General features: G+C 43.0%; 2 protein-coding genes across 8 annotated transcripts in view; one reads left to right on the forward strand and one right to left on the reverse strand.

The window, feature by feature from the left end:
• The window catches only part of LOC144755014 (uncharacterized), a 124796-nt gene extending 110981 nt beyond the window's left edge, over window positions 1-13815 (reverse strand). Inside the window, exons 1-2 of the mRNA XM_078643437.1 lie at window positions 13670-13815; window positions 13379-13426 (exon numbers count right to left, since the gene is read on the reverse strand). Coding sequence (XP_078499563.1) covers window positions 13379-13407 — 29 coding nt within the window. The 5' untranslated portion in view covers window positions 13408-13426; window positions 13670-13815. The remainder of the gene's footprint in view (window positions 1-13378; window positions 13427-13669) is intronic.
• Window positions 13642-19741, forward strand: part of CC2D2B (coiled-coil and C2 domain containing 2B) — a 1917855-nt gene continuing 1911755 nt past the window's right edge. For all 7 annotated transcript variants that reach the window (XM_078643430.1, XM_078643434.1, XM_078643435.1 and 4 more), the window contains exon 1: window positions 13642-13775. In XM_078643430.1, coding sequence (XP_078499556.1) covers window positions 13756-13775 — 20 coding nt within the window. In that variant the 5' untranslated portion in view covers window positions 13642-13755. The remainder of the gene's footprint in view (window positions 13776-19741) is intronic.

The raw sequence follows: 19741 nt of genomic DNA on the forward strand, positions 1-19741 counted from the left end.
AACTTGCAAACTAGGTCTCATTACAAAACAAGGATAACCTCTTTTCATGTTCAGTATAATGCAGACACATCTTCCATAAGTAAGAGCTCATTAGTGCATAATTTTACAACTGGTGCTGCTCAAAAGTATTCTACATTAAAAAAAAAAGTAATGCAAGTATGTGCTACTGTTTGGTTGTGTGGTTAAAATTCAACAGCATTAACTATAGAGGTTAGAAAACGTCTATAAACTATTGGTGAATGCTCGACGGCTGGGCTACTCCCCACTAGTCGCACACACTGAAAAAGAGCAGATGTCCAGCAAAGCAAGGTTTAACTTTCATAGGTATTCGAGGCACTAACAAACAAGCATAGTCATGTTCTCAGGGTACATGAGCGGATTATTGCCGGGATTGGGAAAATAAAGTACCACGAGCAAATATATGAAGAAAAACGAAGGATGCTAATTTAGAATCAGGTAGCCTTAGAAAGAGAGCAAGCCAGCATGACGAGGGGCAGAAAGGAGTGGACACAGAAGGTGAAATAAGAGCAGAATTTAGGCGTCACAAGTTCTAACCTGCAGCCACAAACAAAAGTTATTTCTAGTTGTGTTTTAACACCTGGCAACAAAACATCAAACACCAAGTATTGTGTACTTAAGTCAACAAAATACCAGCATTAAGACAGCAGAATTCCAGCCAAAAAACAATTTACAGACTCAGTGGCTTAATCTGTAGGACATATGCTCCTCCCAAGGTACAGCAAAAGTAGTTCAGTAAGAATGAGAAGACGTGCCATGATCTTTCAAGGACATGTCAATGGTAACTTTATAATCACATCAATGGTAGAAAATGCCACTAGAGGAATACATCTTGGATTCCAATAACGTCTATCCTGCTTATGGCAACTCCCCTTTTTGTTGCAGGAGAAAGAAATGTATCTTAATTAACTTTTACTGTTTCCACCCATGAGGATTGGAATGCATTTGAAGTTCACTCTGAATTGTCAATCATAATGTTTCCTAATGCCTTATGCTTCATTGACGCTTAATACTGTGCAGCAGATGCCACTTACTGTAAAAGAAAACCAAGGAGAAATCATGTTTTCTTCAACCTAAAACCCCTTTGGAATATCTCAAGACATCTGGAAACCCTTTATTTGGCCCATTTTCTACAAGGCCATCAAAAACACTTCTTGTAATCTTACTTTCAGCTTTAACACTCATCTCAGTCTTTTCATAGGCAGCAGCAGTTGCACACATTGTCAATATTTTCTTACTTAAATCGTGCTTTCCCCCCCCCCCATTTGTAGATCGCCTACCTTACAACAAAGAAGTCTGCAGTACATAAACCGGTGCAGGTCTCACTGGTTGCAGGGCTAGTTCAATGTCCGCACCAGATGTTTGTGTTCACTTGGGACACTACCAATGGTAACCGGTTAAGAAGACAGTGGCTTTAAAGTCTTTTCAACTGAAGAAAGCTATAGTAGTGGGTCAGTACACATTAGCAGGTCCTCACAGTGACACTAATCGTAAGCACGAGACCAGCCACCCACTGGACCGCCTAACCCCAATATGAACTGGGAGTTCGGATTAGTCGGACAACTACTTCAAAAAGTGCGATAGATTGTTCAAATGGCTAGGATATCATGGTCCCGTGAACACGAACAGGGCTGAACCCCAACAGAAGAGGAAAAAACCTTGCTCTGCTGTATTAGAGGGAAGACTAGAGACAGTGCAATCACCAACATGCCTACCAGCAAGTGGGTTTACAGTTGTGTCACCAAATGAGGTTTTGGTCTACCTCTTGACAAGCAGGGATCTCAATTTAAACTTGTGTATAAGCCAGATCAATGGACAACTAAGCCAGGCTTTGTAGAAGTCTTGCTAGCAGTACACAATTGTGTGCTTTTCAGCCAGGCAATGTGTTTTCCTTTTTTTCACCTCCGGTGGAAGCTTTTAACTATTGCTGGTCTCATCAGCAATAGTTAAGCGACTGTTCCCAGATTTAAGGAAAGGCAGCAACCTCCTTGTTCCGGTTGTTGCCGTCATCCAATCACCAAAGGTTTACAGAATGTCCTCAAAGTATAAAGAACTACAAATCATGGTTAGTGGGAGCTTGGGCTTCAGTACCTCTCCCTGCTTGAGGGACTAAAGGGAACATCAAATCAACTAAAGCGTAGCTTCACTAAGTGCCATTTCTTACTTATGGAGAGGAAGGAAAAGTTACATACTTGTGATCCTATATCTACATATTGGATCTTTAACTTCATACAAGGTGGCAAGCACAGGATTCCAGAACAAAAGCAAGAGATGTCTAAATGTATATTCCATATGGAGGAAGCCACCAAACTATGATAGAAATAATTAAACCCTGCAGTGGCTTTAAAAGAAACAGCCAACTTATTCCATCACGTTCTGAAGGGATGTTTCCTTCGGACAAACTGCAAAAAAGATATAATCCACAATTGTGGAACACAGGTGCGGGGTTATGAGACAATACAGATTAGCTACCACAATGAATAACTTTATATTCACCATCATGGGGATTGTCTGCTATTCATAAAAGACAGAACAGCAGACTAAAGCAAATATCAGAAGCACATATCCAAGAGCATTTAAAAAAAATACTCACGCAGATTGTGCAAGGACCGCCAAACCTAAGGTATTCATGATGCTGCCCTAGTTCAGGTAACAATACTTAAAAAAAATTGCCTCTGATCGCCCACTGTTTGAAATGGGTACATTCCTTGTGACAGCAACAGTTGCTTACCTTTCTTCGTGGAGTGTGCCTGGTGCAACCCATCAGATTTTTTTGACAGCGCATGATATACAGCCAAATTGTCGTGTTTGGCAGAAGAAAGCCCTACACGTACAGCTTCATAATTAACAGCAAGCTATACTTGTGCACACTGAGGAAATGGGGTGGTGTGGGTGTGAGACCTCACCTTGTAATGCACTAATGAACTCCTCTAGTACCAGTTGGCTTAGTTTGTTAAACTCTGTAGCTCCACCATGGGTGGCTGTGGGTTTGAGCAGCAAAGCTTACACAAAAGGTACACGTATAAGCAGGAAAAAAAAAACACAAGACACTTTATAAAATCTGAAACCAATTTATAAGATTAGATTGCATTTTAAGACACCACAACAAAAATCCCCGGAGGGTTTTGGAAATATAGATTTACAAAGTACAGTAAATATGCACTTTTTATTCAACCTCAAAGCAGCATTAGCAAATTCAATGAATTTGCCACAAACTTCTTGAGCAAAAACTTGGGCTAGCTGTACTGCGGTTGCTTAGTTACTTGGGGTAATAACCATGTCAGACGGGGAGCCAGCCAGAAGGACCAGTTAAGCCCTCAGAAACAGTTACCTCAGCAGGTGAAGCAGTCTTCAGTGAGTTCCAGGTACTTTTGTCCGTTGGTGCAGGTTCCTATGGAAGTTGTCCTGATGCTGAAGATGCTCAAGGATGCTATGCAGTTGAAGGGGGTTTTCCTGCGGCATTGCCTTGGTCCACAGAGGGGGTGAGTTTGGTCCACAGAGGGGGTGAGTCAGTCCTGGCAAAGAGGTTGACATCCCTCGAAATCCTCACGGTCCTGGTAGACAGACATTTAGTTGGCACTGGACTGCCAGCCACACCCTTCCCGAACTCATCCTCTGGGCAACCAAGGTGCACGGCGATAACTCTTCCGGGTCCAGTGGACTCAGGTTCAACTCTAAGCATCTGGTTGTGATAGGTCCAAAGATTTGGAACCAACCACTTGCCCCAGCAAGCTTTGTAAGCTGTTGTGGCCCTGTGCTGCGATAAGGCATTCAGCCAAATGACCCTTGGAGTCTTTTCCTTTGGCTGGGCTTTGGAGGCGACCCCTCCACAAGCAAGACAGAACAGGCACAGTCCATTCTCCTTTGCTAGCCACCAGGCACAGTCAACTGCAGTGCAGCTTCTCTGCCGGTCCACATTGCAGCAGGATGGTCCTCCCAGTCCAGACAAGATCTGGGTGTAGGGGCGCTCAGTTTATGCTCAGAAAATACCCACAGAGTAGGATGCGGTTGGTAGCCAATTGGCTACCAGGTTCTCCCCCTCCCGACTGACCACCTCTTGATAAGCGTGGCACCAGGCTATCCCAAGATGCACCAATTCTGTTCACATCCAACATGGCAGAACCCCTCGCTTGCACCCTAAGCTCCCTAGCTCAACTCGGAGGTGTGGCTACAAAGAGGCACAGGTTTGGCAACTGGTTTCCCCATTACCAGTCTAGTGCAAGCCTGTCTACTTAGAAAATGGCGCAACCCCTCACCACAGTGTTACTTATTTGCCCTTTAAAGGCAGCTTCCCCTTTAAAGCTTGCCTTTCGGGTCCACATCTGTGTGGCTTCCTGCAGGAGAGGTAACAGCTCTCCAGTGCAGGCTTCTGTCGTCTACATTCCAGGGAGCCCAAGAGGGCCAAAAGCGGTCTCAGAGACAGGCTCATTGTGCAACCGTTCAGGGACAAGGAGATTAAAGTCAACAAAGTGGCAGTTTGTAAAAGCTGCACACAACCAGTTACATTAAGCCCAGCTAGATTCTCTAGTCAGAATTAATGTATAGAGTTGATACATTGGAGTATCAACTTTGCTCATGCCGTTTAGAGGTAGCACAGCTGATGAGATCAGCGTGCAACCCTGTACTTATGAATAGGGCAATCAAGTTCTTCTACAGTTTTTTTTTTGCAGAGTTTTATATAGCGCGAACTAGAACCGAACCAGTTATCAGAGCGCTTTACAGCACCAGTTACGTTACATGAGGACACTTTCATTTTAGGCACGGGGAGATTAAGTGATTTGCCCAGAATCACAGGGTTTTTTTTGGCGTCGTTACCGAGACTCGAACCCAGATCCCCAGGTCCGAGGTCGAGCGCCTTAGCCATTAGGCCAACCCCTCTCCCCTACAGCAAATTCAAAAGTGTTGTGTTTTACTGTCAGAATAAATCAAACATGTTCTGCCAGAGAAATATACTGCACCCTGCCCTAGGGCCTGGTAGGCCTGCCATAGGAGTGCCTTACACATATTGTAGTGATGGCGGCTTGGCTTTCTTTAACTTACATGCCCTGTGTACCATAGACTAGGGGCTTACAAGTAAGCCAATTCAACATGCGTATTATGATCAGAGCACTGACAGTAAGGTCTGCGTGTCACCCCTCAGTGTACAGAATCGAAAAACCAGCAACATCAGTCAAAAAACCTAGAGGGTAACCATACAAAAAGCTGCATTTCCTTACACACCACTTTGGTTTTGTCAAAGTAGCATAGCAGAGTACTTTTCACATTTAGCGTTTATAAATACCTTTCTGCAAGAGAGGACTGGTTCAGAAGAGAGTTTGGAAGAGAAATTATTTGCTTGATGTCAGAATCAGATGGACTTTATGAAGGAAAGTGTGTGTGCTTAGAGACCCTATTATGATAGATGGCTGTTCAAGGCCCTTTATTACATAGAGTTTGCTCGATCATATCCTTCAATCTGATGTCTGTCTTTAAGCTCAACTCCCATGGGACAGTCCAATCAGCACTCTACAAAATGATGGTCCAGGAGAAATTTCCTTGTGTTCTTCAAACTGTTCCACATGCAATCCTGCACAGATTGTTAATGGAGGTAAAGACCAAAGTACAGTCCTTCCTCTGGGCCAACAAAGTTCTTCATAATGCATTTGGCGGGTGCTCTCAATCCACTTATGATGGCGGCATGGTGTCAGCAGACATAACGTTTTGACTTGGCCCCTCATCTAGTGGTCGTGGACTGGTTACATGGAGGGTGCGCAGAGCTGTCATTTGAAAAAGAGGACTGCAATGGGGTGGGACACTTATTTAAGTGGCCTATGGGGCGTAGATTCCACACTTCCTTCAGGACCTCTCCAGATTGGCAACTCTGGTATGGAGGTTGGTTCGGAATTGGACGGAAAGATTACCTTGGAGACTACTCTGTGGAGGGGCTATAGTTAAAGGCAAGTAGCTGACTTAGACCACAAGAGTGCCTTTAGCACTACAGAAGCCTTCTGACACCATGTGATGACCATTGACTACCATTATTTTAACTGACTTTGGGGTGTTCTTTTAACCTAGCCTGAATGTACGACGTCCTGCATATGCCTTGCTTCTCTTAAAGGTTTATTTCTCGTAATCTTGCTGTCTTTCAGTGGGAGCTGTCACGGAGTAGAACAGCATCGCCAAGAACAGAACTTGTGGGATGTGCATTCGAAAGCATGAGGAAGAGAGGGGTGTGGAATGTACGTTTTGGTCTCGAAGTGGTGTTGATAGCAGTGGTGCACAAATGTGCTCTGTAATGTACATAGAGAGATGAAGTATGATGCTATAAGCAGTGGTGCACAAATGTGCATTGTGTTGTGCATTGGTAGTATTATGAAGTTCTTACTATTGGCTTTGACATGGCCTCATGTCATCCTGAATTCTGACTGCTTGAGCTTTGTGTGCACAGCCATGCTCGCAAGTTGTTTGGGTTAATCACGTTCAAGGATTGTTTGAGAGATTGTTTAATGTACCCTGGAAAGCTTTCATGAGCTTCAACAAGATAAAGGCTGGAACATGCGAGACTGTAGAGGATGGTTTCTCGAAACTTCTAATGTTTGAGATTATAAAGCGGAGGGCTGTTGACTTAGAAACCGGATTTTGGAACCCGAATGGGGACGGACGCCTACTTCAGTACAGCAGAACCCTAGTTGCGGAGGCTCTTATCCACGGCTGTTTAATCCCCCAGTCAGGAGTGGGCTAAGATGCAGTGTTTGCACCAGGTGAAGTGTTGAGTTTTGATTGCCATTGTGATGTGTGGCCAGTGGCTTTGATCGTTAGAGGGGTTTTCTTCGTGATGTGTGAATGAGTGAGGTGCACATCCAAAGTAATCATTTGATATAGTGTTTTATATCTTTTTCCGATCTCTTGCAAAACATCCAGCATATTATATTTTCACAAGTGTTATATTTGCGGATTGTTTATCCATGGTATTCACACATTTAACTGTTGCATTTACCAGGTGTGTTAATATATATATATATATATATATATATATATATATATATATATATATATATATATTTATATTTTTTGGCATCTGGGAGAGCCTTTGTTAGACAGCATTGTGTATAATAAAACCCCAAGCCGGATTCTAAAGAGTCTTCGCATTTTGTAAAATAAAACCCTTTTCTAAAAGTGTTTGTTTTGTGTTATGTCTCCTGCTTCGCCCTGTGGGTTTGAGCCACCATTGCGCTAGGGTGTCTGCATTGTTGGCAGAATTCTTTGTGCAGGAATTAAAAAAAAAAAAAAAAGGGGGGGGGGGGGGGGAGAACGAGGAGAAATATTTCTCCTTGTTACGCATCCCCTGGGGCTGCGTACAGTTCTGACGCATCCCTAGGTTTACAGATACTTGCACATCTGAGAATGTGTCAAAACCTGATTGTTGAGTGGGAAAACCGACCGTAATGTCCATGGAACACCCCACGGATGCAGTGTAAGGCAACCACTGACTTGCGCTGCATTGCCGTACACCATATCTAGGAGGCCATGAAAAGTGACTGTGGGGCCTTGTAGATATGGCTCTGCAATCAGCGAGTCATAAAAGGTGACGCACAGGCAGTACAAGGAGCTTTTAAATACATTTTGTAGCGGTCCGTTTTATACTGTGTGTAATGCAAGTATAAAATAAAGACTTACATATTCACAGTGCTTTCCGTCACATGCTTTAACCTCATAGCACTAAAATAAGTCACTATTCTTCACTGCACCTATCACAATTTAATGCTGTGGCTATGGTTTCAGACAGACCTTTGCAGTGCATTAACTAATAAGGTTTTGTAATGTACTATAGTGCATTTCCCACTGAGCAACAATTTTTAATTTTATTTTTCATTGAAGCCCACAGTAGCCCTAAAAAACGTACAAATCTTCATTTTAGTCACACCTTTGATCCAGCCCCCATGTTCAGACTCTCAACCTCCAGCCGCACAAAACATGGTTGAATTCAACAGCAGCAAACTAAATCAGAAGTCCATTTTTGCTAAACGGAAGCATTTGTTTTCATAATGTTAAAAATAAAAAAGACGTCATGTACAGTATGAAGGAAGATTAAGTGACCGCATCCTACCCTTGAACGAAAGCCTACTACTTGGACCTTACAGTTCATCATCAAGGATTGTAAATGGTATGATGTTCAGCTACCTCCGGTTACATGCAGCTGTAAATGCCAAGCCGTCAGCATCCCATGAAATATAGTATGGTTTTCCTCGGATGCTGTGAAATAAAGTTGCAGCCTATGCATTACACCTATTATACCAAGGCCCACTGGAATTATGCGATTGTGCAGACACAGCGATTTTAGCATAATTCTCAATTTGCTGCATTTTCCACATAACCCATCTGCTGATATTAACACAAAAAAATACTAAAAAACCAGAAACAGGTGTTGCTGCTCAGTAGAAGGCCCTTTGTAAATCTGCACTGGTCACCTTTTTGTTGCTTATTGTTATATATTTGGGTGTTAAACTGGTACGGATGTGGTGCGACAACAGACTGACCTTTCCTCTGGAGACCATTTATGGTGTTCAATTTTAAGGAGTATCAGGTTCCAGAAATGTGTCAGGACAGGGTCCTTACGCCTAAAAAAATGATTTTCGGGGGAGGGGTTGCCTCAGCACCAGAAAGTTTGAAGACCACTGATTTGGAGTGGGGTCTGCACCTCTTGGCTCTCCATAGACCGATGTTGCCAGAGAGGACTTCACAGAATTCTGAAAACTGTACCAGTACTAGTTCTGCCTTATACTTGCAAAAGTCAGTCTACTGCCAGGACAAAGAGTGCTGCTGGAAGTTTTGCTCATTTTGTGTGGCCTAAAGTCACATACTATCACACATTTTGCTTAGTTACAAGAGGCTACACCCTGATCTAAAGGTCAGTTGCATCTAGCAACGTACTTACCCATTCTAAGTGCAAGCATCACGTTTTTCCACAAACACCAGCTTTACATTTCTACCTATGTAGGAATGCTAGAAGGCCACCTCGACTCCTGGTCATTATCTGCAAGATGAGCCAGTCTTTTTGCCATCCTAGTGTGAAAGCACGTGCATCAAAACCCTTCCTGCTTAGGTGATTCAGCTGTGTACCATCCCTATTCAAATGGTATGCATTTGATTGTGGGTTGGTAGTGTGGTCCTAGTGTTAAATCTGGAAGAATAGCCCTTGGGAAGCTGGGTTTAATGGGGGGGCGTTCTGTACACTTTCCTAATCATAAGAAGAAAGCTCTAGTAATGAGCGAGTTTAAAGCATTGGGGTTTCAAAACAAGTCTTGGCGAAGGACTAGAGCCACAAGAAACCAAGGATGCTAATAGAAAACAAATCTTGTCTTTAACCTTAGAGGAGAATACTAACTTCTTACATCATGTGCTGCATGAGGCCAGAGTTTACAAGTCAAAGACATTTTTGAATAATGAGTCTCACTGGAAAAATATGTCCTCGTCCAAGAAAGGGGAATGGGGGGGGGGGGGAGAAGAGGTGAGAAATCATGTAGTACTCCTGCACACTTTGAACAGGAAAAGTGAATGTATCTTGTCCTCAGCTAGAACTGCATGAGCTGAATAAGAATATGTTCCCTGGGAGCATCATGAAATGTAATGGCAAAACTGACGGTATAACAAAGCGCATAAGAGGCTCGACGCTGGGTCATGAGAGTAGGTGGAAGGGAGAGCAGGTTACCCACCTCAGCAATTTGAGAGCTGACCATTTTGACATTGCTTTAACAACATTTTACGGGTATTCTCTCTTCGTGCAAAAGCAAGCCTGAAAGCAGCAGATCCCACTCGTGTGAAAAGTAACTAAAATCTGAATAGAATTAGGCTTTCACTAACAGTAAATTTTAAAGAGTTATTTCTAGTAACCTTTCTAAATTTTTTTTTTTTTTTTAGAAAATTAAGAGTTGTGCTTCTAGAAAAAGGGATAACTGACTACACACAAATAAAAAAATTTAAAAAACGTAGACGAGCGATGCAATAAAAAAAACGCTAGTTAGGGAAACATTGCAATAAAAAAAAAAGCAACAAAATGTGTGCATATGGATCTTAAGGAAAAATAGCACAGGGACTTTTTTGAAGCGGGTGAATGGGTGACTGCACAGGTGTTCCTATATCATAAAAGCTTAACAAAACTGACGCCCAACATTAAGACTATAAAATGGCAGAACCAGTGTAGAACCAAAATAGCCCTCTGCTTGGCGGTCGGACTTCATCCGACTGCCATCTTTTCGTAAATGGGACCGCCCAACTGGCTGCAGCCATAGGCATTAGGATACAACAGCCATCATGGCTGGTGCAAGGTCTATATTTTGTACTGCAGCACTTGCCACAGTACAAAATGTAGACATTAAACATATCCCTGCACTACGTGGTAGGCACCATGCAGTGCAGGGATATGTAGGGGGCACCATAGGTTGATAGTCAACTGCCCCTTTACGCCAGCCATTTCAAGAAACGGCTGGCACAGTGGGGCATCATAAGCCCTACTGCAGTCCTTGGCAGGTACTGTCTCCATTATAGTGATTGTAGTTCCTCTGGCGGGCTCCTTGTACCCATTGTATCCGTAGTGGTCGGTCTCTCCAACCACCACCATCCTAATGTGGCAGGCGGTAATCTTCATTTCAATGGCAGCAAGACCGCCACAGACGGGCTGTCCGTGATGGTCCCACCATCATCAGGGCCTAAATTACTAACAAGGTAGCTAACAAAACAGGACTGTCATCCTGCTAACCCTTTACTTACCACCTTCAATGAGTGGAAGCTGTTTTGCTTTGTGCGAGTAAGCACAAACTAAGATAAAAGTAGACATTATCTTGAAGACGCAAATGAAAACACCTTCCGCTACGGCTGTAGGGGCCTGGTTAGGTCATCGGTTAAAGAACGAATAGAGTTCCAAAGCACCCGACCATGTCAAAGTGGGAATACTGACCAGTTCTCTAGTAGACAAGTTTGTGGCGCATTTCTAGATCCAGGATAAAGATCATTTTTCTACTCTGCACCACATTTAGAAAACGAGCGGTAGCTCCATTCTTCTTACCATTGGCCAACTTTAAATTAAATGAACAGATAAGACAAATCTGAGAATACCTCTTTGAGTTATAATCCTGAATTAAAGATTGTTCTACTCCTCAAATTGTAAGATCTCAGCACCACTATTTATACTAGAAATAGCTACTAGACTACTGCTAAAAAGGTCAAAGGCCATCACCTCAAATAAATAGATGTAGCTTATTGGGCAAGAATTAATCAAAGAATCAAGGATTAACGGGTATTGGACAGCAAGATCTACCCTTGCAGTGATAATCGGATTCATATACTAATCTTAAACAATTTATAGCTCATTTAAACACTGCCTAGACGGGAGAAGTTGTACATGCACACAATATATGTTTTAAGGATAAACACTTGTGGGTGAGTACTATAGTGAATGAAATGCAGGAGGCGCTCAGAAGTATGCCCCCCTAATAAACTGTCATAAAGACATTCCAACAAATAAGGTCAACGCCACAAATATAGATCTAAACTGACATTTTTTTTTTAATTGGTCATTTGAGTTAAAGGATCAGCGAACAGTTTGCAATTTAAGAAGCTGGCTAAGTCCTATAGAAAACCAGACAACCTAATTTACAGTAAGAAGCAGTTCAGTTTAAGAGAACGCTAAAGTCAAGCACTGGGAAAGCCAATAGTTCTGGTGTAGGCTGCCAATTTAAGTTTGGTCATGGTTCTTGCACTGGCAAGAGCAAAAAATGTTTTGTACCCAATAAGCACACATTGCCATAGTAGTCCCTGGCACTGAAGAGAACTTTTTAGTTGTGGATGTACTACCTGAAAACGGTGTGAACCATTGAAGGGGAGATTAACGTCGCTCACAGTGAAGTTAGCCAATGGCTGAAGTGGACTGACCTACTGCCGCCATACTACAGTAGCTTAACGAAACATGCGAATGGTTGACTAAATGAATAGGAGGACTCGCTGACAACCTCTGTAAATAGGTCATTCATACTGGTTAACCTCATACTCAATAAAAACAATGTTCAAACGTAGCATTGGAAATATTCCAAAATGGGAGGAGAGAACAAGTTTAGCAGAATGTCCTCATCTTAAATAGGATTTAAAAGGCTATTTTCACCAAGAATCAGAAGCTATAGGCACTTTTCCAAGAACACCATTGTTCAGTGCACCTGTCACACAAATTAGCGTTAGAAAATCAGCTAAACCATGTAATTGAGTCTCAAAATGTAGCGCAATTAAAATCATAAAAATACATACCTTGCAGCGTGTGATTTCCCATTTCACAGGCGCCAGTATACAGGCTGCTGATTCACCCAGTCATGTTTAAACAAAACGAACAATTCCAGTGAAGTATGACTTGATTAATAACTAGCAATCAAGGGTAAAAATGAAACAGACAAATACTACCTTGTGCGGTACGTGTAGACCTTATTACTTACTTTACCAAGGTGGGAAGAATGGCGACTAGAGTGACCGAGCTGCAGAAGCAGCTAGTCCCAAAAGGGGTCGCTCCTGCAGTCATTTTAGGGATTATACAGTGTTATGTAAAGAGGTAACAGCGCACTTGACCAATTAAGATAACATTGGGGCGGAACTATATCAGGCTCAGAGGAGCAGCATTAAGATTGGTCGAAAACGTGTCTAAAATGTACTTATTTGGAGCGTGTGGATAATTTCATTAATGCGCCGGCAGAGCTGGAGTTGCAGGATGAGGAACCCCCGATTACTCAGTGTGCAACCTGCATGGCGTGCATAGGGGGGGAAGCAATGTTGCCGCCAACACAGTACATATCTAATCGGTTTATATTGGCATGGTTTTGGCAATAACGCCTCTTTGGTTTAATTATCTCCATGGGCTGAGTTTTTTTTTATGTACACTCTGTAATGGTGCCCTAGATGAGGAAGCCTTGCTCCTGCTATCCTTCCCCTTGGTCAACCATGGCCGGGCGTTTCTGAGCCCGTACTGCACTGCACACAGCGCCAATTTTCGACTGCACTGTTCAGTCCTGGCGCCTGGTAACGCGGGTTGCACACTGTGTGGAGTCGGGAACGCCTGCGGTGTAAGGGTACCGCCAGCAGCTATAGCGGTTTCCCTCAAGGACGCCCTAGATATTCAGAAGTAGCATGGAACTTCGTCCATTTACCCATTGAAAAGTGCGGTGCACGGGCCTAAGTCATGGATGCCCCACCGCCCACCCCCAGATGAAAGACGTTTTATTTTAACCGGCTCATACTTACCCCCACCGCTCTGGAGGTACCTACCTGGGCCGCTCTCCAGGTCAGGGGGGAGGGAAAGTCTCTAGAGATCGCTACCACTACATCCGCATCGGCGTGGAATACTTACCCGTAAGGGACACTATTCTTCTTAGGCATGATTAAATGACGGCGAGGGCTGCAGAAGAGACAAACAGAGAGACCCGCGGTTAAAACGTTCCAAGTTCGGCAACGGCTTTTCTTTTCTCCTGATCACACGGCTCCCATTCCCAGGCGAGCGGAGCCAGGGGGCGGCCGCAACCACCGGGCCCCGGCACACAAACACACGCACAGCCACCACGCAGACGAAATTCTGGAGCTCCTGGCACAAAACGACTACCCAATCTCGCGTTTGCCAGTAAATTCACTGACTAAAACCTACCCAGATCCTTAATTCGGAGGGAGGACAGCCGCAGGCCGCAATTACGCAGATACACGCTCGTCGAGGGAAGCTGTGGCGCGCAAACGATGGCGTCTCGCACACAGAGGTAGGCCGGGGCTTTTGCGACGGAAGTGTTTGTCGGCTTGTGTCTCTTTACGGCGGACGCGGAGGAGCCGAGGCTGCGTCAGAGGCGGATTTTGGCGAATCACAGTGATTAAAAAACCATCACGGCTTTCTGTCTGAAAGTATGGAGTTTTATTAAAAAGACTCTAAGCCTCAGAGTCTTTTTAATAACAACTTGCTTTAGAGTCTAAGGTAAGGGTTATGCCTTTTTTATTGCCGAACTTAACAGCCAACTACAAAGAGATATTAAACAATACAATTTCAAACTAAGAACTACATATCCTATGAGTCCTGAAACAAAGAACCACAACGTGACATCAAACAGTGTCCAAATGAAGATGACGCATAGCCTTAAGACGCCATTCCGAGACCAGCCTGTTTCTTTCCTTCGCAGCTAAACAGCCGAAACTGCTTTCCTTCCCTATTATTGATCATTCGCTTCAACAAGATAATGCTTTTAAAGTAGCTCTATTTCTCAAATATGAAAACCTAAGCTCCCAACCCATCTATCAACTCTACGAGCAGCACATGATTAAAAAAAAAAATTAGATGGACATAAAGAAACTTTAAGATTATACATTAAGTACCTTTGTGCATTATAGCATTACGAGGTGAGATGATCACCTCTGTCTGATTTGAAAGCTAGGGCATTTTACACTCATGCATACGTAGCAACATTTAATAACTGGAAAAAGGGAGATTTTGTTAAAAAAAAATCATGCGAATATATTTTCCCATTGACATTTAAGCAAAGGCAATTTTAGGCAGGAGACAGGTAAAATAGAGCAATGTTTGTCAGCTTGTGTGAACCATTTAGAGACGTAGCGATGCCAGCTTCTTACATTCCTTGGTCTGTACTCATCACGTTCCTAATAGTATTCTGAGTAGGGTTGCCGCTTGGCCATTTTTCTGCTGACCTATATTTTTAATTCCAAGCTGGTAAGAATATTTACAAAAGCAGTCAAAACCTGTGTTTCTACCCTTCAGGAACAGAAACCTAAACCAGCAAACATACAAATAGATCATTTAGAAAGTATTAGACAGCTGTCTAAATCATTTTTGGAATGACTATTAAAGCAAACAGCGGAATAATTACTAGGCAGAGGTGAAATTCAAATTACGCCGGCGTCATTTTGGGAATTTCACATTACGCTTGTTATGCAAAATTCCTGACATTATGCTACTTTAAGTAATTACCCGCCATTCACTGTAAAAATTTACCTTGCAACACACAATTTGCTGTAACAATTTACCGCAAATGCACTCAAACAACAGAATGCAAGTTGCTGTTGTTCATGGTGCTTTGTTTAAATGCATGCTTGCACCAAAAATTGTCACAAGGATGCATTTCGTACTAATATTTAGCACTAAATTATGCATGTGTATTTTGCGAAACTATGCACAATTATGGATGGAGATGAACCAGCAGATCGATGATACACTGTATCCTCTGGAGAGAACGTATTCAAAATGGTACACTTGATCAAGTCCTCAGACTATTCAAGGTCCCCCGCAGCATCCAGATCAAGGCATCTTTTACGCTTACTCTCCACAGATAGGGCTGCGAGTGCCAAAAGCTACCTGAGTCTCTCTCTGACACAGAGTCACAAGAGGTGTTTGTTTCCAACTCCCCCTTTTCAAAATATTCTTTCACCTGAACACCTAATGGCCCTGAGTCAAAATCGTATTGTGCTCCAGATCCGTGCACATAGGCTTGGGCATATATACCCCCGTCACAGGGCTTCCCAACTTGCCTAGGAAAATGGGCGTACATTTTTTAAATAGCATGTGCAATATGCTTATTGATGGGTCAAACCATAGCATGATGTTAAGGCAGGAGCTCCTCTGTATTCCAGCATCCTATGGCAGAGGTTGGATTCCAAGATTAGTGAGCTGTTACCCATGCAGTGTGGTGAAGTACAGTGTGTACATTGAGATGGTCACCAATAGGTTTCCACACCACCAAAATAGCTTTTTGGACAGAGCCCTGAACTGAGGCATTATTGACATCAGATCATATTTTTCCTCAAAATAATTATGCTCCTCTTCGCTAATCCCTCCCCAATGAAAAATGCTGACACCAGCTCTAGATACCAGGCCCATACTAGCTCACACCAGAGGTACTTGGGGAAGTAAAGCTCACAGGTGTGAGAAAACCACATAGTTTATAAGAGCATTCACTACTAGTAAATCATTTGATCACTGTCATTCCCCAGGTAGAGTCTGCTAAGCCTACTAACCTCAGAGTAGGCAGTAGTACTGGTATCCAAACACCCTTTGCGATATATGGGGTTAGCTGCCCAGAAAAATGGTTGCTGAAGGATAGGCAAGAGCATATAAGACCCATGGGCAAGCTGGCATTGTAATACAAGCATTGGCGTTGCCAATAGGTCTCGCTTGTGGGTCTTTCGTTCTCTGCCAGACAACGCACACCGGATCCCCAGCACTAATCAAGTTATTTCCGTATTCAAGAATCTGAACTATTCATTTCAATATTATGTGCTTTCTCGGTTTTTCCCCCTCGCAATCACCAAGATAATTAGACATTTTGCACTTTATAATGAAATGATTGCAGCCTCAATCTGTGTGAAATGGGGAATTGACTGTTCTTCATTGTACTGTGGAGTGGATGGAAATGTGTGTGTGCGGGAGAGGGGGGTAGAGAGAGGGGGTGAAAGAGAGACACAGGAAGGGAAAGGTGGAGAGAAAGAAGCAGAGGGGGAGATAGGGGGGTAAGAGGAAAGAAAGAAAGAAAGAAGGAAAGAAAGAAAGAAAGAAAGAAGGAAAGAAAGAAAGAAAGAAAGAGGAAGGAGGAAAGAAGGATGGAAAGAAATAAAAAAGAAAGGAAGAAAGAAAACGAGAGAAAGAAAGAAAGAATGAAAGAAAAAGAGAAAGGAAGAAAGAAAGAAGAGAAAGAAAGAAATAAAGGGGGAAGAAAGAAAGAAAGAAGACAGAAAGAAAAAAGGAAGGCAGGAAGGAAGAAAGAAAACGAGAGAAAGGAAGAAAGAGAGAATGAAAGAAAAAGAGAAAGGAAGAAAGAAAGTAAGAAGAGAGAAAGGAAGAAAGAAATGAAGGAAGAAACGAACAAAGGAAGGAAGAATGAAAGAAAGAAGGGAAGAATGAAAGAAAGAACGAAAGAAAGAAAGCAAGGAAGGAAGAAAGAACGAAAGAAAGAAAGGAAGGAAGAAAGAAAGGGGAGGGAGGGGAAAAAAGCGAGCGAGAGGAAGGAGAGATAGGTGGAGTAAGAGAAACATAAAGGGGCGTGGGGAGGGGTGCTTTGGCTTTCTCCATTGCTCTGGGAAGTGCATGTAAATCTGTATGACAGAGAAAGAGGCAGAAAGGATTAAACATAAAGGTGGGAGATAGAGGACAGGAGAGAACAAGAACGAAAGACAGGCCAAAGCAGGGTGAAGGATTCGAGCATGAAAAACAAGGCAGCGCTGGGAGGGGGGCTGGGCACGAAGGAAGGAGAAATGTGAGTCACGGCGGCCGTGAAGTGTGAAGCAGATCCCTTTGAAGCTCTCGGAGGCAGGAGCAAATGGTAAGGGGAGCTAAAAACAAGAGCGGCCGGGAAGCGGCCAGGAAACTAAGTACGGCCGGCCACATAATTAGGGGAGGAGAAGTGTGGCAGGCAGATGTGCGGCCTGGTGAGGGGGCGGGAATGCGAGCCTGGTGGGGGCAGGCAGATTACGGGGATGCTCGTGCTTGTGTGGTCACGTGACCCGCTTTGTGGCCACGTGACCTCACATGCACTGTGAAGAAACGCCAGTGGTTTCACTAGCCGATCGAGCACTTGAATTCGATCCTATCCATCCTGCGGCATGGGACAGGCTCGACCTCAAAATATAGGGGATGTTGATTATTTATTTTTCCCTGTGCCAGGGCTGCTAATATAATTTTACAACCTCACACTCAAGCTGAAATGTAACTTAATTAAGGAGCACTGCGTCCTTCCTTCCTATCTACCCACCACATGACACACAAAATGGCAACCAAGAAAATAGTGTAGACTGTGCCACTCTGAGGACAGAGTCCATGCTCCTCCACAGCTTCTGGGGGCTGTATGGTTGTCTGCACATGATGTTCCAACCATGAGCGTAGTGTGGTCAGTAAGACTGGGGGGCTTCAGATTTTCCGACACACACTCTGGGACATCATGTTAATTATTATATTAGAAGCAGCGCTTGAGGGGGGCTTAAGGGCCATTGGAAAGGAGTGCAGATTGTGAGGGGTACTTAAAACACAGTATTGTGTAAAATACCCATGTTTTAAGACCTTGAAAACGGGAGAGTGTAAGTGTGTTTTTGTCTGAGTGAGTATTTAAAAATCCCAGGTGAAGTCCAACAGATACCTTACCTTACCCGACTGAAAGCTCCTGTACCCAACTATTTCCTAAATAATACATTTATTAGGGGTGTGTAACACCCCCCTGAAGTGACACCCCTGGTTCTAACTGTCCTGCAACACCACCAACATAAATGAATCACCACAAGCAAGGGCTGAATAGCATACATTTCAACTGCAGCATAGTATTTACCTGATGTTTGGCCCTGATGTAATCTTTTACACTGTAACTGGGCTGCTTTGAGGCACCGATGTGTGCAGCATCGTATTTAAACTACAAATACAAGCACAAAGGTGCAAGCCAATATTCAAACAATGACAATCCTACGTTTAGCATACTAATAAAGAAAAAGGTTCTTATCTCAGGTAAGGTGCAGCAAGAAAAGGCGGAGATTGACAGTGGAAAGATGGTCATATGGCTATGCTTCATCCTGATTAGATACTGTTCTTGATAACTTCCGTGGTATGCTTCTTAGTTTCAAGGCTCATGGCACATGCAGTTCTTGTTTTGATCTATTACTGCTTGATTGTTGTTTGAACATGGCTGCTGAGTTCAGTAGTTTAAAAAAAAGAGGCATATTCTTCACCTCTAATCATGATCTAGAATTGGATTATCACATTGGTTGTTAATGCTGGAAATAAGCATATTTCTGTCAGTGTGTTTGTCAGTCTACTTGTATTTAAGAGGAGTTTCTTTAAAACAGGAACTGGCAAGCAAATACAGATAGTATCCCAAAGAAATATTTGAGAAAGCTAATACAGTATATATAGTATATAAATTCTTTATTCGGTTTTTATCATTGTAAAACCATAAAAGCAACAATATAAAATTACAGCATCATTGTACATTTAAAAAAAAAAAGATATCTAAGAAAAAGGCAAATTCACTCGGTTTTTTTAAAGGTTCTTCCGGTGCCTAATAATACATTTTAGAAAATTCAATATATGATAACAGGTGCGCTCGGAGTCTAACATCTGTAGGGAGATCATGGCCGGACGGCATTGTCTGAAACCCCAAAGTTTTAGTAGTGGAAATAACCAGATTTTCCTGTGAGGATGGTAATATTTGCAAAACAGTATCGTGTGCATGCACGTTTGTGTGGAAATCTCATCACATGGGCATAAAGTCAGTTTTGATTCCCAGGTGTTCATTTGTGGGAAAGCCACTAATCTGTGATAAAGATTGAGTCTGAATCTGGTCAGAAGCATTTTGTCATATGAGCTGGTTTCCAGTGCAAGATAGGGCTGAATTTGTGGCGTTAACTGTACCATATTTGCATGTTGTACAGATTGTTTATTCGAAAGCAGAGTAATTCTGAGTGTCTCTAGGTGGCTCATTGCTTTCTGTTTCAGCTCTTTCTTGCTTATCTCAGTCAGAGTTACCGGGGTGAGGTAATATCTTTCTAGGCCCAGGTCTGTGAAAAACCGCTTGACATAGGTAAGCCAGGCTATTCTGTGCGCGTGGTCCAGTGCCATTGAATCCTCTAGAATGGCTTTGGTAATCATGTTCTTATCAGATAACCAGATACGCCTCCAGAGTAACAGTGGCTGAACTTTTATCAAATCCTCTATGTAGGGGATTCCCAGTTCCATATGGCATGCATA

This window comes from Lissotriton helveticus, chromosome 5_1 (assembly GCF_964261635.1).
Source record: "Lissotriton helveticus chromosome 5_1, aLisHel1.1, whole genome shotgun sequence".
NCBI classification, from domain to species: Eukaryota; Metazoa; Chordata; class Amphibia; order Caudata; family Salamandridae; genus Lissotriton; species Lissotriton helveticus.